The 19,207-nt window shown below is 46.9% G+C and overlaps 1 protein-coding gene across 1 annotated transcript in view; it reads left to right on the top strand.

The window, feature by feature from the left end:
- The window catches only part of CWC15 (CWC15 spliceosome associated protein), a 53,448-nt gene extending 35,006 nt beyond the window's left edge, over positions 1-18,442 (top strand). The window contains exons 6-7 of the mRNA XM_075334675.1: positions 16,577-16,695; positions 18,050-18,442. Of these exons, the coding sequence (XP_075190790.1) occupies positions 16,577-16,695; positions 18,050-18,179 (249 nt within the window). The 3' untranslated portion in view covers positions 18,180-18,442. The remainder of the gene's footprint in view (positions 1-16,576; positions 16,696-18,049) is intronic.
- The last annotated feature ends 765 nt before the right edge of the window (positions 18,443-19,207 follow it).

Genomic DNA, 19,207 nt, shown 5'->3' on the forward strand with positions numbered 1-19,207 from the left:
ACATCTGTACCGCAGAGGCGTCCGTAACTCCGCAATGTCTGCACTGCGACTTACCCTATTAATGCTGTCCTAAAAGTACAGTCGAGGTTTCGGTCCTTCCCAAGCTCGGGCAGGTCCCAATTGTCCTCGTGCAAAAGGGCTACAAAACCTCAGACGGGCTCAGATTCCGGCCGGGCTCAATCACGCCCAAGGAAGGCAGCCGGAGGAACCGCTACCAAGGCGGTCTCCTCATGACTCTCAGCTCTCTCTCTCTCTCCGCATCCGCGGTTGATGGCAGACTCCCCCGCCTTTGGCGACATTTAGCTGCCACAGGTCACAGACCGGTGGGTGACGGACATTGTGCTCACGTGCACAGGACAGTGTTCTGTTCTCGTCCTCCGACTCCATTCTTCAGAACGGCCCCACCTCTCCACCGAGCAGATGCCCTGCTGCAGGCGGTGGACGCTCTAAGAGCAGAAGGAGTGGTGATCCCTGTCCCCCCTCAGGAACGAGGGCGAGGGTTTGTACTCCAATCTCTTTGTGGCTCCAAAAATGGACGGTTCCTTCCGTCCTGTTCTGGTTCTGAAACTGCTCAACGAGCATGCGAACGCCAGGCGGTTCCGGATGGGATCCCTCCGATCCGTCATTGCCTCAATGTCTCGAGGAGACTTCCTTGCCTCAACAGACATCAAAGATGCCCCTCTCCACGTGCCAATTGCTACGGAGCACCAACGTTTTCTACGTTTTGTGATAGGAGACGAACATCTTCTGTTCGTAGCTCTGCCATTCAGTCTGGCGACAGCCCCACGGGTGGGCACCAAGGTCATGGCAGCAGTGGTAGCAGTCTTGCACTCTCACGGACACCCGGTGATTCCGTACTTGGACGATCTACTCGTCAAAGCAACCTCCCTCGAGGCATGCCAACGCAGCCTGAATGTTACGCTGGAGACTCTCCAGACTTTCGGGTGGATCATCAATTTGGCAAGGTCAAATCTGTCTCCGACTCAATCACTAACGTATCTCGGCATGGAATTTCATACTGTATCAGCCATAGTGAAGCTTCCGCTGAAACAGCAGCGTTCACTGCGGACAGAGGGGCAGTCTCTCCTTCAAGGCCAGTCGCACCCCTTAAGGCGCCTCATGCACTTCCTAAGGAAGATGGTGGCAGCCATCGAGGCAGTTCTCTTTGCGCAGTTTCATCTGCGCCAACGGCAATCGGACATTCTCCGCAAATGGGATGGGCAGTCAACCTCCCTGGACGGGAAGTCTCCCTTTCCCTGACGGCCGAGGACTCTCTGCAATAGTGGCTTATTCCCACCTCATTGCCATAGCCCCCATCCTGGGCAGTGGTCACGACAGATACGAGTCTGTCAGGGTGGGGAGCAGTTTGTCTCCGCCACATGGCTCAGGGGACGTGGACTCAGCAGGAGTCCACCCTTCAGTTCGATGTGCTGGAAATCGGGGCAGGGTATCTTACCCTATTAGCTTTCCAAAAGTGGCTAGAAGGGAGCAGATCCGAATCCAGTCGGACATCTCCACAGCGGTGGCATACATCAACCACCAGGAGGGACACGCAGTCAGCAGCCTTCCAGGAAGTCCGGCGAATCCTCATGTGGGTGGAGGACACAGCATCCACCATATCCGCAGTTCACATCCCGGGCGTAGAAAACTGGGAAGCAGGCTTCCTCAGTCGCCAGGGCATGGACGCGGGGGAATGGTCCCTTCACCCGGACGTGTTTCAGGAAATCTGTTGCCGCTGGGGGGGGGGGCCGGACGTCGACCTAATGGCGTCTCGGCACACCAACAAGGTCCCGGCATTTATGGCACGATCGCGCGATCACAGAGCTCTGGCGGCAGACGCCTTAGTGCAAGATTGGTCGCAGTTCCGGCTCACATATGTGTTTCCACCTCTGGCACTCTTGCCCAGAGTACTGCGCAAAAATCAGATCCGATTGCAGCCGCGTCATACTCGTCGCACCAGACTGGCCGAGGAGATCGTGGTACCCGGATCTGTGGCATCTCACGGTCGGCCGACCGGGGTCACTACCAGACCGACCAGACTTACTGTCTCAAGGGCCGTTTTCTCCATCGGAATTCTGCGGCCCTGAACCTGACTGTGTGGCTTGTGTGTCCTGGATCCTAGCGTCTTCAGGATTATCCCAAGGGGTCGTTGCCACCATGAGACAGGCTAGGAAGCCCACGTCTGCTAAGATCTACCACAGAACGTGGAAAGTTTTTCTTAATCTGGTGCTCTACTCAGGGAGTGTCTCCCTGGCCATTTGCATTGCCTATCTTTCTTTCCTTCCTACAATAGGAGTTAGAAAAGGGCTTGTCGCTAGACTCCCTCAAAGGGCAAGTCTCAGCACTATCCGTGTTTTTTCAGAAGCGTCTAGCACGTCTTTCTAAGGTGCGCACGTTCCCGTAGGGGGTTTGTCATATCGTACCCCCGTACAAGCGGCCGTTGGATCCATGGGATCTGAACAGGGTTCTAGTTGCTCTCCAGAAGCCGCCTTTCGAGCCTCTGAAGGAAGTTTCCTTTTCTCGCCTGTCACAGAAGGTGGCGTTTCTCGTTGCGATCCCATCGCTTCGGCGAGTGTCTGAGCTGGCAGCTCTGTCATCCAAGGCTCCCTTCCTGGTGTTTCACCAGGACAAGGTAGTGCTGCGCATCATTCCGGAGTTTCTCCCTAAGGTAGTATCCTCGTTTCATCTTAATCAGGATATCTCCTTACCGTCCTTTTGCACTCATCCGGTTCACCGGTATGAGAATGATTTACGTTTGCTAGATCTGGTGAGAGCACTCAGAATCTACATTTCACGCACGGCGCCCGTACGCCGTTCCGATGCTCTTGTCGCTGGTACGCGCAAGAGGTTGCAGGCTTCTAAAGCCATCCTGGCTCGATGGATCAAAGAACCAATTCTGGAAGCCTACCGTTTTGCAGGGCTTCCGGTTCTTTCAGGGCTGAAAGCCCATTCAACCAGAGCCGTGAGTGCGTCCTGGGCGCTACGACACCAGGCTTCGGCTCAACAGGTGTGCCAGGCAGCTACCTGGTCGAGTCTGCACACTTTCACCAAACATTATCAGGTGCATACCTATGCTTCGGCGGATGCCAGCTTAGGTAGAAGAGTCCTGCAGGCGGCAGTGACATCCCCGTAGGGGAGGGCTGTTTTGCAGCTCTAACATGAGGTATCTCTTTACCCACCCAGGGACAGCTTTTGGACGTCCCAATCGTCTGGGTCTCCCAATAGAGCGCTGAAGAAGAAGGGAATTTTGTTACTTACCGTAAATTCCTTTTCTTCTAGCTCTTATTGGGAGACCCAGCACCCGCCCTGTTGTCCTTCGGGATTTCTTGGTTGTTTGCGGGTACACATGTTGTTCATGTTGAACGGTTTTTCAGTTCTCCGACGTTATTCGGAGTTAATTTGTTTAAACCAGTTATTGGCTTCCTCCTTCTTGCTTTGGCACTAAAACTGGAGAACCCGTGATACCACGGGGGGGTATAGCCAGAGGGGGAGGGGCCTTGCACTTTTTAGTGTAGTGCTTTGTGTGGCCTCCGGAGGGCAGTAGCTATACCCCAATCGTCTGGGTCTCCCAATAAGAGCTAGAAGAAAAGGAATTTACGGTAAGTAACAAAATTCCCTTCTTTTCCATTAGTCACAATCCGTTTTGTGATTGATTGCAACGGATCAGTCGCAGATTGTGGTACAACTGATGTGACAGATCCCTGTAAAAAAAAAAAAAAGATCCGTCGTACCAGCTTTGAATCCTGCACCATAGAGAACCATTATACCTCTTGACGGACTGTGACGGAATCCTGCGCAGTGCGTTGTTTCGACGCTCGGAAAAGCGTTACATTCTGCGTTGCTTCCGCCCGACGGTCAGTCATTCCACAACTGATCAGTCGCGCGACGGATGCAATGCAAGGCCTTAGGCTGACTGCACCTCGTGTGACTGTGTACTGTGGACACATAGGGAAGCGCTCCTGCTGTATATGTGGAACGCATGCATACATTTTACTGGGTGTCAGGAGCCTCCTTGTGCCATAGACTTGTGTCACAAACTTAGATTACTTTTCAACTAAAGGTTTTGGAATAAGCAGGGAGTTTTTAATTGAAATAGCTTTTTTTTTTTTTTTTTCGTCCACCAGAGGGCAGTGTTTCACCTAAAATACATTGCTAAAAAAACGTTATTTTTATGTAACAGGTCACCACACAGTATCTGTTATTGGGAAAAAAAAAATCATATAATGGTTATTCTCTGTGACTTCCCAATGGAGTAATTTCATCTTGGCACGAGTTCTTCAAGACTTTTATGGCATATTGATTGGATATACAGTAATACTTTGAGTTGGGAGTGCCCAAATAACACATTTTTCAAGATAAGAGCCGTCGCTCTGTATCTTTTTTTTTTTTTTTTTTCTCCATGTGAGTTAGGCCTAAAATACACGGCATGAAAATCGGTGCAAGTGGAGTGCGATAAAACATCGCATTCCACTTGGACCAATATTAGCCTGTGTCCCAGCACCCATGAGCGATGATTTTCTCAGCCCTAATCGGACCGAGAAAACAATCGCAGCATGCTGTAACTGTAATGTGATCCTTTTTTTCTCTCGCACCCATTCAAGTCTATGGGGTGAGAGAAAAATCACAAAAATAGCAACAAGAAGAGGAGATAAAAACTCCCCCAAAAATGTATTATAAAATGTACTCACAGCAAAAAAGGGCAACCAGTCCAGTTAGCCCAGGCCAACACATCCAATGCACAAACAGGATGCAGACAAACCTCTCACCATGCGCATACAAGTGTGAACAGTGGCCTATGCGCGCCACTAGTGTGCAATTTACCTTGCACCTGTGAAGTGTCCATCATGTTGAGAGGCTTGTCTGCATCCTGTTTGTGCATTAGATGTGTTGGCCTGGGCTAACTGGACTGGTTGCCCTTTTTTGCTGTGAGTACAAGAGAAAAATCACACTGCAATCGTGGTAAACCGGTGTACCACGAGTACAGGTCGAGAATGGCAATAGCTGGCTACGGACGAGAGAGGGAGATAAATCCCTCCCCTCCGCAGCACCTGCCCGCCCCAGCGCCTGCTCGCCCCTCCTCAGTGCCGGCCCATTCCCCGCAGCTGTGGTCTGATCGCATGATCGGACCTCAGTCGCAGTGACACTCGGCTCACGCTGTGCTGCCAGCATGAGCGAAGTGTGATGCAAGGATCATACTAGTGCCCCGTGTGGCCCCGGCCATAAGAGCAGCTTATACTCGTGATCACACACAGCGCAGCGTCCTCCTCTTATGCAGGCAGCTGATCAGCGTATGAGTGCTGCGTTCTAACACGCTGATCAGCTGACCACATGAGAGGAGTGCGCTGCACTGCAGGGGGTCTCAGGGCTGGAGAGTTAAAAAAAAAATAAATAAATATTAAAGTGTATGGCATGATGGATGCATGTACCAGGATGGGGTATCATATATACTAAGATGGAGGAGGCGAGACATGTACCAGGATGGGGAATTATATATACCAGGATGGGGGATCATTTGTACAAGGATGGGGGCCATATACCAGGATGGGGGGCCTTAAGTACATGCTGAAATGGATTAATGGTATGTTAATGGGGAAATTTTGATTTGACATAAGAGCAAATTGAATTAAGAGCTCGGTCACAAAACTAATTAAACTGGTTAGTCAAGTTATTACTGTACTGAGAATGCCCCAATTGCAAGCAGCAGAGTGAGGTCACTCCCAATGAAAAGCAATGAGAGAAACAAAAATTAACTAAGTACCGTATACTCACTCAGGAATTAAAAGGGATAGTCTCAAATTGTCTCTTGAGGAGCTCTGAGCTCTGCAGTCTCCTCACTTCCTGGTAGGGCGGGCTCTCCTCCTCCTTGAGTGACAGCTCTGGTGAGCAGCAGAGCTTTAGTGTTAGTAGAAATATGAAGCTCAGGACACGTTCTGCTAGAACACAATCAGCTATAGGTGTTTTGTTCTGACTCTACACTTTTTACTGTATTTACACAAAAAAACAGGACATTTGAACTAGCACCCAGCTCTGGATAATGAGTGATGGAAGTGATGCGATTTGGCCTGAGAGCTGGTGATTTAGCTTTTCAGACACTAAAGGGGGCTTTACACGCTACGACATCGCTAATGCAAACTCGTTGGGGTCACGGAATTTGTGACGCACATCCGTCCGCATTAGCGATGCCATTGCGTGTGACATCTATGAGCGATTTTGCATCGTCGCAAAAACGTGCAAAATCGCTCATCGGTGACATGGGGGTCCATTCTCAAATCTCGTTACTGCAGCAGTAACGAAGTTGTTCCTCGTTCCTGTGGCAGTACACATCGCTCCGTGTGACACCGCAGGAACGAGCAAGCTCTCCTTACCTGCCTCCCGGCCGCTATGCGGAGGGAAGGAGGTGGCCGGGATGTTCGTCCCGCTCAGCTCCGCCCCTCCGCTTCTATTGGGCGGCGGTTCAGTGACGTCGCTGTGACGCTGAACGAACCGTCCCCTTAGAAAAGAGGCGGTTCGCCGGTCACAGCGACGTCACCGGGCAGGAAAGTATGTGTGACATGTCTGGGCGATGTTGTGCAGCACGGGCAGCGATTTGCCCGTGTCGCATAACAGATGGGGGCGGGTACGCACGCTGGCGATATCGGTACTGATATCGCAGCGTGTAAAGTAGCCTTAAGGTAAGCATAGAAGTGCTGTGTAGAAATCAGTGGACTGGAAAGAGATGGCTGGGATGTAACCTTCTTCTTCACATTCTTGGCCAGAGTCTGCTGGACAACAAGATGGGAACCAGCTCTACACTATGTCTGATAAAAGCTCTCATTGCAAGAGCATGACAACAGATAGAAAAAGCAAGTCAATTGCAAACTTGCTTTTTATCTGAAATCGATCAAAGCAATTTAATAATTTGAGAATGTTCCTTTAAGATGTGCCATAGACATTAGATGGCTGGACAATCTTTTGGCCATCTCTCCCATACACAGGAGCTCTCGTTTAGGTGAACGTTCCTAGGTGTTCTCTAACAGGCAGCGATTATCAGACACATCTGGTGATGGCTTATATGCAGGAGATGATACCATCGAAAGACATTAGTCTAATTTGTATGGAGAGGAGGGGGGTTCTCTCCGCTGCCAGAGTATGCTGGGGGTTGTAATCTCACAACACCTGGGGCACTGCAGGTTGCTGAGCACCCCTGTCACTATGCAGTCTCTAGGAAATGTGACCCGCTAAGGCTGAGCCCCCGTACCTACCTGCTCTTCCTTCACAGTATGTAGAGGGGCTGCTGATAAGTCTTTGACTTTGTGATCTTTTTTTGTTTCTATGGTAACGAATGTTACATCACATGAAAACCTTATGTGTGTAATATATGTTTTCAAAATTTTGTGTTTGTTGCTTATGGCAACAGTGTTCTACGCACGCAGGAAAACAAGATACGATATTCACAGCAACTGAGAGCAGAGGAGGGATAAAATTCTTGTTTCTACAAGGAAAGTCTGCAAAGAATATTCATGGAGACATGTCGCAGACATTGAGGGATCAATGCCCTTCATATTCCACAGTTAAGAACTGGGTTGCCAAATTTAAAACGGGCCACTTCAGCACCAATGATGAGGAACGTCTTGGACGCCCGAGAGTGGTTGTTGTTCCGGAGATTGTCGATGCTGTGCACAACCTCATACTGAAGAATCCACGAATTTCAGCTAAAGCAATAGCAGACATCATGGGGATTTCCCGAGAACGTGTTTGTGTCATTATCTATGAACATTTGGACATGAGGAAGCGTCTGCAAAGTGGGTCCCCAAATATTTGGCAACAGATCAGAGAAGCATGCGAGTGAAATCTTCCCGGTCCATTTGTCAGCGTTTCCGGACTGTTAAGAACTTCCTGGATTGACTGGTCACTATGGATGAGACCTGGATTTATTTGAATGACCCTGAAAACAAGGAGCAGTCAAGAGTGGAGGCACAGTGGTTCTCCTCGTCCAAAGAAGTTCAGGTGCAAAAATCAGCCACTGTCTGTGTTCTGGGATAAGGAGGGTGTGCAGCTAGTGGACTACCTTCAAAAGGGTTCCACCATCAATGCAAGAAAATTACATTGAACTATTGTACCAATTGAAGGCAGCTCTGAAGGCCAAAAGGCGCGGAAAGCTGTCCAAAGGAATCTTGTTTCTGCAAGACAACGCCTCCGCTCACACTGCACAAGTGACCACAGCAAAACTGGCAGAGCTGGGCTTCCAGCTGGTTCACCACGCACCTTAGGGTACTTTCACACTTGCGTTGAACGGTATCCATTGCATTGCGTTGTGTAACGGATGCAACGGATGTGTTGCATATAGTGACACAACGGATGCAACGGATGCTGCAAAACAACGCAATTCGTTTTGATTTTTTTTTTTTTTTTCCCGGTTTTACCAGCGGCAGACTATAGTGAACGATCAGCTGATCGTTCCCTGCAGCCGGCCGCTGGGTGATCAGCTGATTGCTCCCAGTAGCCGGCCGCCGGGTGATCAGCTGATCGCTCCCGCCCGCCGGGTGATCAGCTGATCGCTCCCGGCTGCCGGGTGATCAGCTGATCGCTCCCTGCAGCCGGCTGCCGGGTGATCAGCTGATCGCTCCCTGCAGCCGGCTGCCGGGTGATCAGCTGATCGCTCCCGGCCGCCGGGTGATCAGCTGATCGCTCCCTGCAGCCGGCCGCCGGGTGATCAGCTGATCGCTGTCACTTGCCGGCGCCCGGGCATGCCGGCGGGCGGGCGCTCAGCTGAGCGCTGTGACTTGCCGGCGGCCGGGCATGCTGGTGGCCGGTCATTCAGCTGAGCGCTGTCGCTTGCCGACGGCCGGGCGCTCAGCTGAACGTTCGGCCACCGCGAGCCAAAATAAAGTTTGATTTAAAAAAAAAAAAAAAAAAAGAGCATGCGCAGTGAAATCCAGAGGATTCCGCTGCTCAAAATAACGTTACATGCTGCGTTCCTCCCGCTGGGCGGAAGCAACGGAGCGTCGCCCAGCGGAAGCAACGCAGCTCCTTTTGGTACAATCCGTCAACCATACAAGTCTATGGGAAACAGCGGAATCCGTTAACGGATTCCGCTGTTTCCCAAAAGGGCGGATTGTAACGGAAGGAAAATAACGCAAGTGTGAAAGTACCCTTATTCACCAGATCTAGCTCCCTCTGACTATCATCTGTTTCCAACCCTGAAGAAACACCTCAAGGGTACCAAATTTCACACCATGTCTGATGCAATGGCTGCTACGGATGCCTGGTTTGAGGCACAACCGAAATCCTTCTTCTTTTTGCTAGGCTTACAGAACTTGGAATACCGATGTAAGAAGTGTGTTGTCATCAGTGGAGAGTATATGGAAGAAATGGAGAGTTTCAATATGCTATCTCTTTTCTTTCTGGGTAAAGCCAAAGACTTATCAGCAGCCCTTCTTATGTCCTAGACCATCAGTCTGGTAACGGCTCTGCAGACTAAGGTCGATGGTCGCGATTTCCCCCAATGACACCTGCAAAGACACTACAGAGTTTCCGAAGCATGTTACAAACAGATTTCCTTGATTTGATCCTTTAACCCCTGGTTGCTCGTGCGTCCTCTGCTCGGTTTTAGACTGATTAACATTCCTGTCGCCTGACGGCAGCAGATGGAAGCACTTTCTCATTCCGAGATAATCTAATCTCCCAGCGACATATTCTGCACATTACGGATGGGACACAAGTGGACGGCACGAGAGCGGCACATAATTGGATCGGCCGCCAAAGTAATCGCTACTAATGTGCAGGGTCTCCGAAGTCACCTTGCAGGCTGTGACTCCATACAAATACCCGCTAATGCTTTACACAACCGGGACTAGGTGTTATCTTATATACCCCCCCACACACCCAAGACCCTCGCTCCCTCCTCTACTGACTATACCCAGTCTGATTTGCGGCAGACGTGTGTATACTTGTATATAAACCCGGCACAGTTTGGCTTAAAAGACTAGTCCCATCTGATAAAGTGGTAGCGTATTACTGGGAACCCGACATCTGTGATGCTCATCGATCTGCAGAATAAAGGGGCGGTGGCGGATCCGCGCAGCATTCCCTTTCCTGCACCGCGCTCCACTTGGCTGTTCCGAGAGCTGCAGTCTGCACCCATTCACTGGAATTGGGGAACCTGCAGTTTCTGGCATGGTGGACACCAGGAGTGTCACTGTCCAGGGTAAGGCTCCAAAGGAGTGCAGCACGGCATCAATGGTACTACCCCTTTATTTTCATTTATATTTGATCAGTGGGGGGAATCAACCATAGGGAAGTGGTTAGGTTTTGAAAGGGCATTACAGAATCTTCACTTGTATAATTGTCCTCTTTAATAAAGAGGTTCTTCAGCAGCTGGAAATGCAAGTTTGCAGTGTAAGCTAGTGACAGGGCTATGTATATGTAAAATACACACTTCAGTACTGCCGAACCTCTCGGAAAAAAGGGGGACTAGTATATCAGTCATGTAATGCCTTAAAGATTGCAGTTTGCTCTTTAAAAATGTTTTGCAGCAGCTGCGGCATATTCTAGCTGCTGATTGACATTATGTGAGAGGAGAGCGCTAAGGCGATAACAACATTTTTCTATGTGTGCAATTCTACAGACCTTTCCATTTACTTAGGTTAGGATGACTTATGTAGCAGAGCTGAAATTGTTACCATAAAGGGTTACTCTGGCACCGCTAACTTCTACATCCGGTGGTGAGCGGTGTGCCCCCAACCGAGGTGGAAGTGAGTGTCCAGTTATCCCTCCAGTTTGTTTGGCCAGATTGGGATTGCTAAAAGTTCCCCTCCATCCCTCCAGAAACAGTTACACTGAGGTCCATGGGCTGTGTCTGGTGTTGTCGCTCATTTTTGCCTGGGGGGGGGGGCCAAGGCTCATGGTCAGGAGTTTGTGTCATCAGCGGAAACTTTGTGACTAACCATTGCCACGACAGGAGGAATGCAGTATAACATGGCGGACAGCCATTGTTAGCAGCTCTCCAGCCTTGCTCATAGTGAGGACCTCCAGACCATGACCTCTGTATACACCTGTAAGGGTTATCTTATTAGGCAATTGTCTTCAACACCTCCCCTTCCCATGAAGTAATACCCTGTTTTTCCAAAAATAAGACCTCCCCCAAAAATAAGCCCTAGCAGGGATTTTCAGCATTTTCGGAGCAAGGCTTAAATATAATAAGCTTTAGTCGCGCGTCAATAATGAACTGTCCGTGCAGCTAAAAAAGTTAAGATACTGCAGGACACTTCAGATACCCCGCAATCACACTCACCAGACGCCGAGCAGAGGACCTGCAGTGGATTATACACCCACACACATCCGATCTCACATACAAACATCGGATCACACTCACACTCACCACATCCAGCGACACCGATTTCTTCTTGCCGGCAGAATCCTAAGAGGCTGTGCAGTGGAGCGCAAGGACCTGCCGCGATGCTAGCTTACAGAACCTGCAGACACGTGACTTCTTTCAATCATTCCCTGTGACTGGAAGCATTGTGTAACGCTGGATGTGATGAGTGTGTGTGATCTGCTGTGTGTGTGTCAGTGTCAGCCAGAAGCAGGGGAGGACGACGTGCTGCACCCACCGGAGATCACAGTGAGGATCTGGGAGCCACGCAGACGTCCGGGTCTGGTAAGTATGAGTCTCCTGGGAAGTGGGGTGTCTGCTTTTTTTTTTGGGGGGGGGGGGGCGTAAGCTTACCCCCAACCATGTTTCTCCAAGAATAAGACCTCCTCCAAAAATAAGCCCTAGTGCTTTATTGGGGGGCAAAAAAAGTATAGGACAGTGTCTTATCTTTGGAAAAACACGGTGGTACATCATAGTGTGAGAGATGCGGTGCAGGCTCAGGAGCGGAGCCTGCTCCACACAGTGCAGCTTTTAACAGCAGCGATCTGAGCGCTGCAGCTTAGGCTACTTTCACACATCTGTTTTTTGCTATCAGGCACAATCCGTTTTGTGCCTGATGCGACTGATCCGTCACAGACTGTGGGAAAACTGATGCGATGGATCCGGTAAAAAAAACGGATCCGTCTCAATTTTTCCCTTTAGGCTAAAGGTTATTTACTATGGAGGAGAGTGAGAGAGTGAGGATCCGGCGCCCATAGGCTTCCATTGTAAAAAGAAAAACTGATGGCGCCGTATCCGTCGCCTTCCGATTTTTAAACGGTCACAAAAAACATTCCTTTGGAAATTGCTTCCGGCGGCCGCACAGACAAATTTCAACGGAACCGGCGCACGCCGAATGAAATGGAAGGCCATGTGGCACAATCCGGCGCTAATACAAATCTATAAGGAAAAAAACGGATCCGACGTCCACAGTGGCATTTTCGTGGCTCGGTCCTCGTGGAAAGTTTAGTTGGGTTGCCCATTGGTTGTCTCAAAAGGCCATCTCAAGAAGCCGATGTTTTGCCGTGCCATATTGGTGCTTCCACAAAGCCCCTTCCATAGGCCGAGCTTCATAGAATACCATGATTTGAGCTAGGTCCACTAAGGGGGGGGGGGGGAGTGAAAAGTTTAAAAATATTGAAAAGTTTTTTTTATTCTGGTGCCATCCAAAAACAAAGGAGGGAAATAAAGGGATATTCAGTATCACTGCGCCAAAGTCTGATGTATAAAAAAATATAGAATTATTTAACGCTTATGGTAAGCACTGTAAAGAAAGGAAAAATGGGAACTCCAGATTGTCAATTTTTTGGTCTTTGCTTTGTATTGTATTTTTTGGGGGAGGTGCAATCAGGAAATATGTAATTGCCCCAAAATGGTATTAACGAAAACACAAAAATGAAAATTAGTCTGATCATCACGGGGTTAAGTTGATGTGGCTGTACTGTAATACCAGACACTGCCTGTGGACAAGAGTGGCGCTGTTTATGGGGCGCAGACCATTTATACGAATTCTGGAAACCCCTTTAGGATGACATTGGCACCAAATGACAAACGGGCTCGGCCTCTTGTGATGACCTAGTTTCTTCCTGCCATTAACCCCTTCAGCCCCGGGGCACTTTCCGTTTTTGCGTTTTTGTTTTTTGCTCCCCTTCTTCCGAGAGCCGTAACTTTATTTTTCCGTCAATCTTGCCATATGAGGGCTTGTTTTTTGCGGGACAAGTTGTACTTTTAAATGAAACCATAAGTTTTACCATATGGTGTACTGGAAAACAGTAAAAAAATTCCAAGTGTGGAAAAACTGCAAAAAATGTGTGATGGCACAATAGTTTTTGGGATCTTTTATTCACGGTGTTCACTATATGGTAAAACTGATGTGTGGGTATGATGCCTGAGGTCAGTGCGAGTTTGTAGACACCAAACATGTATTGGTTTACTTGTATCTAAGGGGTTAAAAAAAATTCACAAGTTTGTCCAATAAAAGTGGCGCACGTTTTGCGCCATTTTCCGAAACACGTAGCGTTCTTATTTTTTGGGATCTATGGCTCATTGACGGCTTATTTTTTGCGTCTCGAGCTGACGTTTATAATGGTACCATTTTTGCGCAGATGCTACGTTTTGATCGCCTGTTATTGCATTTTGCGTAAAACTTGCGGCGACCAAAAAACGTAATTTTGGCGTTTGTAATTTTTTTTGCCGCTACGCCGTTTACCAATCAGATTAATTCATTTTATATTTTGATGGATCGGGCATTTCTGAACGCGGCGATACCAAATATGTGTATATTTATTTATTTTTTAACCCTTTAATTTTCAATGGGGGGAAAGGGGGATGATTTGAACTTTTAGGTTTTTTGTTGTTTTTTTTTAATTTTTTAAAACTTTTTTTTTACTTTTTTTATTTTATTTTACTAGTCCCCCTAGGGGGCTATAGCGATCAGCAATCCGATTGCTGATCTCTATCTGCTGATCACAGCTATACCGCTGTAAACAGCAGAAATAGTCACTTTCTTTTTTCCTCTGCTCCCGGCCGAGGAAGAATGAAAGTGAAACTTCGTACCAGCAGGCGTCATCACATGACCCTGTGCTACGATGGCAACCACCGAACGTCACGTGATCACTCACGTGACGTCCGGAGGGGGCGGCGGTAAGTAAAAAACATGGCCGCGCGCATATAGATCTCGCTGCCAGACTTTGGCAGCGAGATCTAAGGGGTTAATGTTCCGGGTGGAATGCGATTCCACTCGGAACATGTAGGCACACATGTCAGCTGTTGAAAACAGCTGATATGTGTGCCGATCCACGCCGCCTGCCCGCGGCAGGGGGTGGGGCTTACCGGGACACGATCCATGACGGAAAGATCCGTCCATGGTCGTGAAGGGGTTAATACATTGCTATGGCTCATCTCTGCCACCATGTTCCCTTTTAAGTAGAGCGTTTCACTGAAATCTGAAGATGGCGTCCCTGGTAACAGGCCTCAAGCCTTGTGTAGTTTTGTTTGGGGGCCACAACCAAAGACAACAAATTTGTAGGAAAACATGGCCGACACCTCTGAAATTCGGCCTACGAATGTTGTTGCTGTTGTGAAGCTTTTTACAGCTCTGCTCCTAAATGCCGTGTTGGCAGCCATGTTGTGTGAGGAGAGATTGCCAGAGGAATGTGGAGCTGTTTGTAAATAGTAACGGTTGCTATGGAAGTTTTCTGACCTTACTGGTTGCTATGGGCTTCTTTTCTTTTCTTTTTTTTATATTTTTTTTTTTTTTAACCAATTTCGAGAAATCTCCCTCACAGATTATAAAGCAATACCCAAAGCTTAAAGGGTGACTAAACTTATTCACTACTATTTATTTTTGGGGGCCTGGGTATGAGACCCCCCATTAATTTCTTAAACAGAGGGAAGGCATGCCATACCAATATATGAGTTCATACACCCTCAAAGTTTTGACTGAGTGCCTCTGCCCTTTGTTTAGAGCAATCTGTGGTGGTCTCATGGCCCAGACCCCCACCGATCAAAATCTTTAAGATTGGTCATCCTTTTAAGGCCTACTTTTAGTAGATTATTCCAACAACCCCAACTAAGGGGACAAGATGCACAATGATTCCCATGTATATAAAAAATTATTTTATTTATAAAGCTTAAAATTATAAAGAAAAAATGATAAACAAGGAATCCTCTAGGATCAACAATACACACCCAATGCAGCAATGGTGATACCATGGATTTTACATGGCATGCCGATAATAACGTTTTCATAAAAGTATGAATTATAATTGTCAACCTAGTTTAATCCCTGGTTGATGATTCAAAATAGTAAATTAATTATTTGTTTGTTTCTATTTTCGTCACTGTTTAATTGATTCTGTGTACATACCAATTGCATGTCTCATATCTATAAACCTATATTTTTGTTTTTTTGCTGCCACAACAGCTATTCAATTTATCTCACTAATGCTGTTGTTTACTGGTTGCTAATTTATATAATTCTAATACAATAGCCTGCGTGTCAACTATGGAATTTTTAATATTTACTGTAGTTTTATTAGTATTTTAAGACCGTAATATGCAATGAACATAATTCACAAATTTATATGGACTCAATAACAATTTATAGAAGCCCTATAATAGAAACAAGTGATCATGAATAATAATAGCGACTATTGTGGATATAATATTGTATTAAACTTACTAGCCCATAAATCGGTGTGTATGTCTCAGTCCCGACGCACGTTTCCACCTCTCTTCATCAGTGGACGTCCCCTGATGAAGAGAGGTTGATGAAGAGAGATGGAAACATGATATCCACCACATCCATTCTCATATAATATTATGTTTATATAGATAACTAGATAGATGCGTGCGTATTCATTCTTGGGGAATGTTCCTAGATCGTTTCCCCTTTCAAAAAAATTTTCGCAGCTGCGATTTCCCCTCTGCTACTCCCATTTTACATCATAGATTGTATACCCAGCCTCTCTTTCATGCAGGGAAAAAAAAAAAAAGCTATGTAAGAGCTCATACTTACGCCGCATTCACCCTTCATTTTTTATGTGACTTCACAAATGTATGGGGAAATCACTGCAAACATGGTAAAATTGCCTAATAGAAAAACATTTTAAAATTGCCTAATAAAAAGAAAATGCATCATGTGAACATGGCCACTCAAATTTGCCAGATTTTTTTTACAGAAATTTCTACAATATTTGTTGAGATGAACTATCCAAAATTTCTGCAACAAATTTGCCACGTGTGAGATAATCACATCTAGTAGAGGTGTGCTGCTTGATCCAGATTATTAACTGGTTTACATTGACATTTGGCAGAATTATGAATGCAGCTCTGGAACATAACAGAGGAGTAATAAAATTTCAGCGTGGACTTGGCATTAAAGACGTGAAATGACCCTCCACCTGCCATAGTGTCCGTAGTGCACTTGTGAATATTGTATACATATATTTTGTAGGCAGACCTGTTTTTGTTTTTTTAAAACTTCTCTTTCTGTATATTAATATCCGATTCTGATGATGCAGCCGGAAAACCTCTTCCTATTTTTAATTGTAACCTCCGTGGTGCATTGCACAGCCCGTTCCCACTAATAATCTCACACCATAGTTAGGATATTCTCCGATCTGTGTAATCCAGTCTTTACAACCTGAAGATGAATCCTAATGTATATATGTTTAATAAAAGGAACTAGAGCAGAAAGCCGAAGAGGAGCGAATCCGAATGGAGAACATTTTAAGCGGCAATCCCCTCCTGAACCTCACGGCTCCCGCAGTGTCTCAAGCAAGTTTTAAGGTGAAACGAAGGTAAGTTTTTAGATTGCAATACACAAAATATATTCTTAAATTATCCCATAATTATTTATCATGTATACCCAGGATGATAGATGTATGATTGTTGGGGGACCGGCTGCTGAGACCCCTCACTGATCCTGAGTGTCCCTGTCACGGGGTATGTAATGACAGGACAGGGTCCCCTTGACTGGCCCTCAGACTTAAGACCCTGCGCTGTCCCTAATCTCAAAGGTAGGCTTGATGGTAACCAGGTCCGAGCCCCCCAGCTTGATCCTAACTCCTGTCCGAGCCCTGATCTTACTCCCCATCTGCCTCACCCTCGGGGCGGGCTGGAAAACACAATAACAAAAACTCCACAGAGACAACACCAGAAACTTGTATGGTTCACCTGACCTCTGGATTGATGTGGATCAGACCCCCCCCCCTCCCCACTCCCCACCTCCAATGATCATTTTTTGCCTATTTTATATAGATTGCTGATCATTTTTTTTTAATGGGATAGCATCTAAGCAAGTATTCTGTAATAATGGAGACAGTGTGCACCATGGTGTGCGTTTGTTCACCCCATCCATCAAACACTTCGAGGTGTGATTAGATGCTCTGAACCTTCACCCGTGAGTCCTTTTTCCCTCCACCCACTCAGAGGAAGCCTGTGAGTCTTTGTTCCCTCACCTTCTCAGAGGGAGCCTGTGAGTCTCTGTTCCCCCACCCTCTCAGAGGGAGCCCGTGAGTCTTGTTGTCCCCCACTGTCTCAGCCTGAGTCTTTTTTTTTTTTTTTTTCTCACCCATCCCCTCAGAGAGAGCCTGTGAGTCCTTTTCTTTCCCCCCACTCTCTGAGGGAGCCTGTGAGTCTTTGTTTTCCCCCATTTTCTTAGAGGGAGCCTGTGAGTCCTTTTCTTTCCCCCACTCTGAGGGAGCCTGTGAGTCCTTTTCTCCCCCCCCCCCCCACTCTGAGGGAGCATGTGAGTCTTGTTTACCTACAACCTCTCAGCCTGTGAGTCTTTTTTTTTTTTTTCTCCCCCCCCCCCCCACCCCATCCTCTTAAAGGGAGCCTGTGAGTCTTTTTGTTCCCCCACCTTCTCAGAGGTAGCCTGTGAGTCTTGTTTTCCCCCCACTGTCTCAGCCTGTGTGTCTTGTTTTTTCCCACCCACTCAGAGGGAGCCGGTGTGTTTTTCTTTTCCATACCCACTCGGAGAGAGCCAGTCAATCTTCCTTTTTACTTGTCCACTTATAGCAAGAGGCTGGGGAGTCGAGACTCTCATGTTTCCTCTATAGGTGGGCAGGAGACACCGGACTCCTCTGTATAATTTTGGCTTATTTTGGACATTACAGTGACATAACGCCTGACGTGTGTCTTTCCTTGCAGATGGGATGACGACGTCGTGTTCAAAAACTGCGCCAAAGGTGTGGACGAGATGAAGAAGGAGAAGAGGTTCGTCAATGACACGTTGCGCTCCGAGTTCCACAAGAAATTCATGGAGAAGTATATAAAGTAGTACAGTTTTATGTGCTCCGGGCAGAAGACGAGGAGGTTTCCTCCTATACCGATGACTACGGACATCATTTTTCGCATCGCCAATATCATACGATGGGAACGTGTGGGAGGACTTGTCACGTGTGCGCCTCCTGTCTTGTATCTGCATGTTCTATGTGAATAAAATTCTTTTTTTCTTTTTTTTTTTTTTTATTATTCTTTCGTTCTTCTATGTGAATATCCCAGACCCTGGATGTGTTATATTAAACGAATGCTACTGCTGTTGTCTGGTGTGTGTTATATGTTACTCAGCAAATTGTTTAAAAGAACAGAGAGTCCTCAGTGGTTGATACCTAAAAGGTATCAACCACTGAGGACTCTCTGTTCTTTTAAACAATTTTTTTATCTCTACTGGCTAACACGGTACAAAGATATATTTTACTTGTATCAGCAAATTGTGTGTGTTTTGGTTAGACCACAATGCACAGGGACCCACGGTGGCTTCAAGCCTCGATGTCTCAGCGATGGCCCCATGGATAGAAGTTTTTAGTTTCAATCTCTGTAAAGAAAGCATCTGTATTTGGGATTCTTCATGTACAGTGGGTACGGAAGGTATATAGACCCCTTTTACATTTTTCATTCTTAATTTCATTGCAGCCATTTGGTAAATTCAAAAAAAAACATTTTTTTTTCTCATTAATATACACTCTGCACCTCATATTGACAGAAAAAAACAAATGTAGAAATTTTAGCAATTTTTTTTTTTAACAAGAAAAACTGAAATATCACATGGTCATAAGTATTGGTCAGCCAAGTCTGAGGTCCAGAGAACTCTGGAAGAGGTTTGTTTTCTTCCAGGATATCTCTGAATTTGGCCGCATTCATCTTTCCTTAAATTGCAACCAGTTGTTCTGTCCCTGCAGCTGAAAAACACCCCCATAGTATGATGCTGCCACCACCATGTTTCACTGAGGGGATTGTATTGGGCAGGTGATGAGCAGTGCCTGGTTTTCTTAACACACACCGCTTAGAATTATCACCAAAAAGTTA

The sequence above is a fragment of the Anomaloglossus baeobatrachus genome, chromosome 2 (genome assembly GCF_048569485.1).
Source record: "Anomaloglossus baeobatrachus isolate aAnoBae1 chromosome 2, aAnoBae1.hap1, whole genome shotgun sequence".
Classification (NCBI taxonomy): Eukaryota; Metazoa; Chordata; class Amphibia; order Anura; family Aromobatidae; genus Anomaloglossus; species Anomaloglossus baeobatrachus.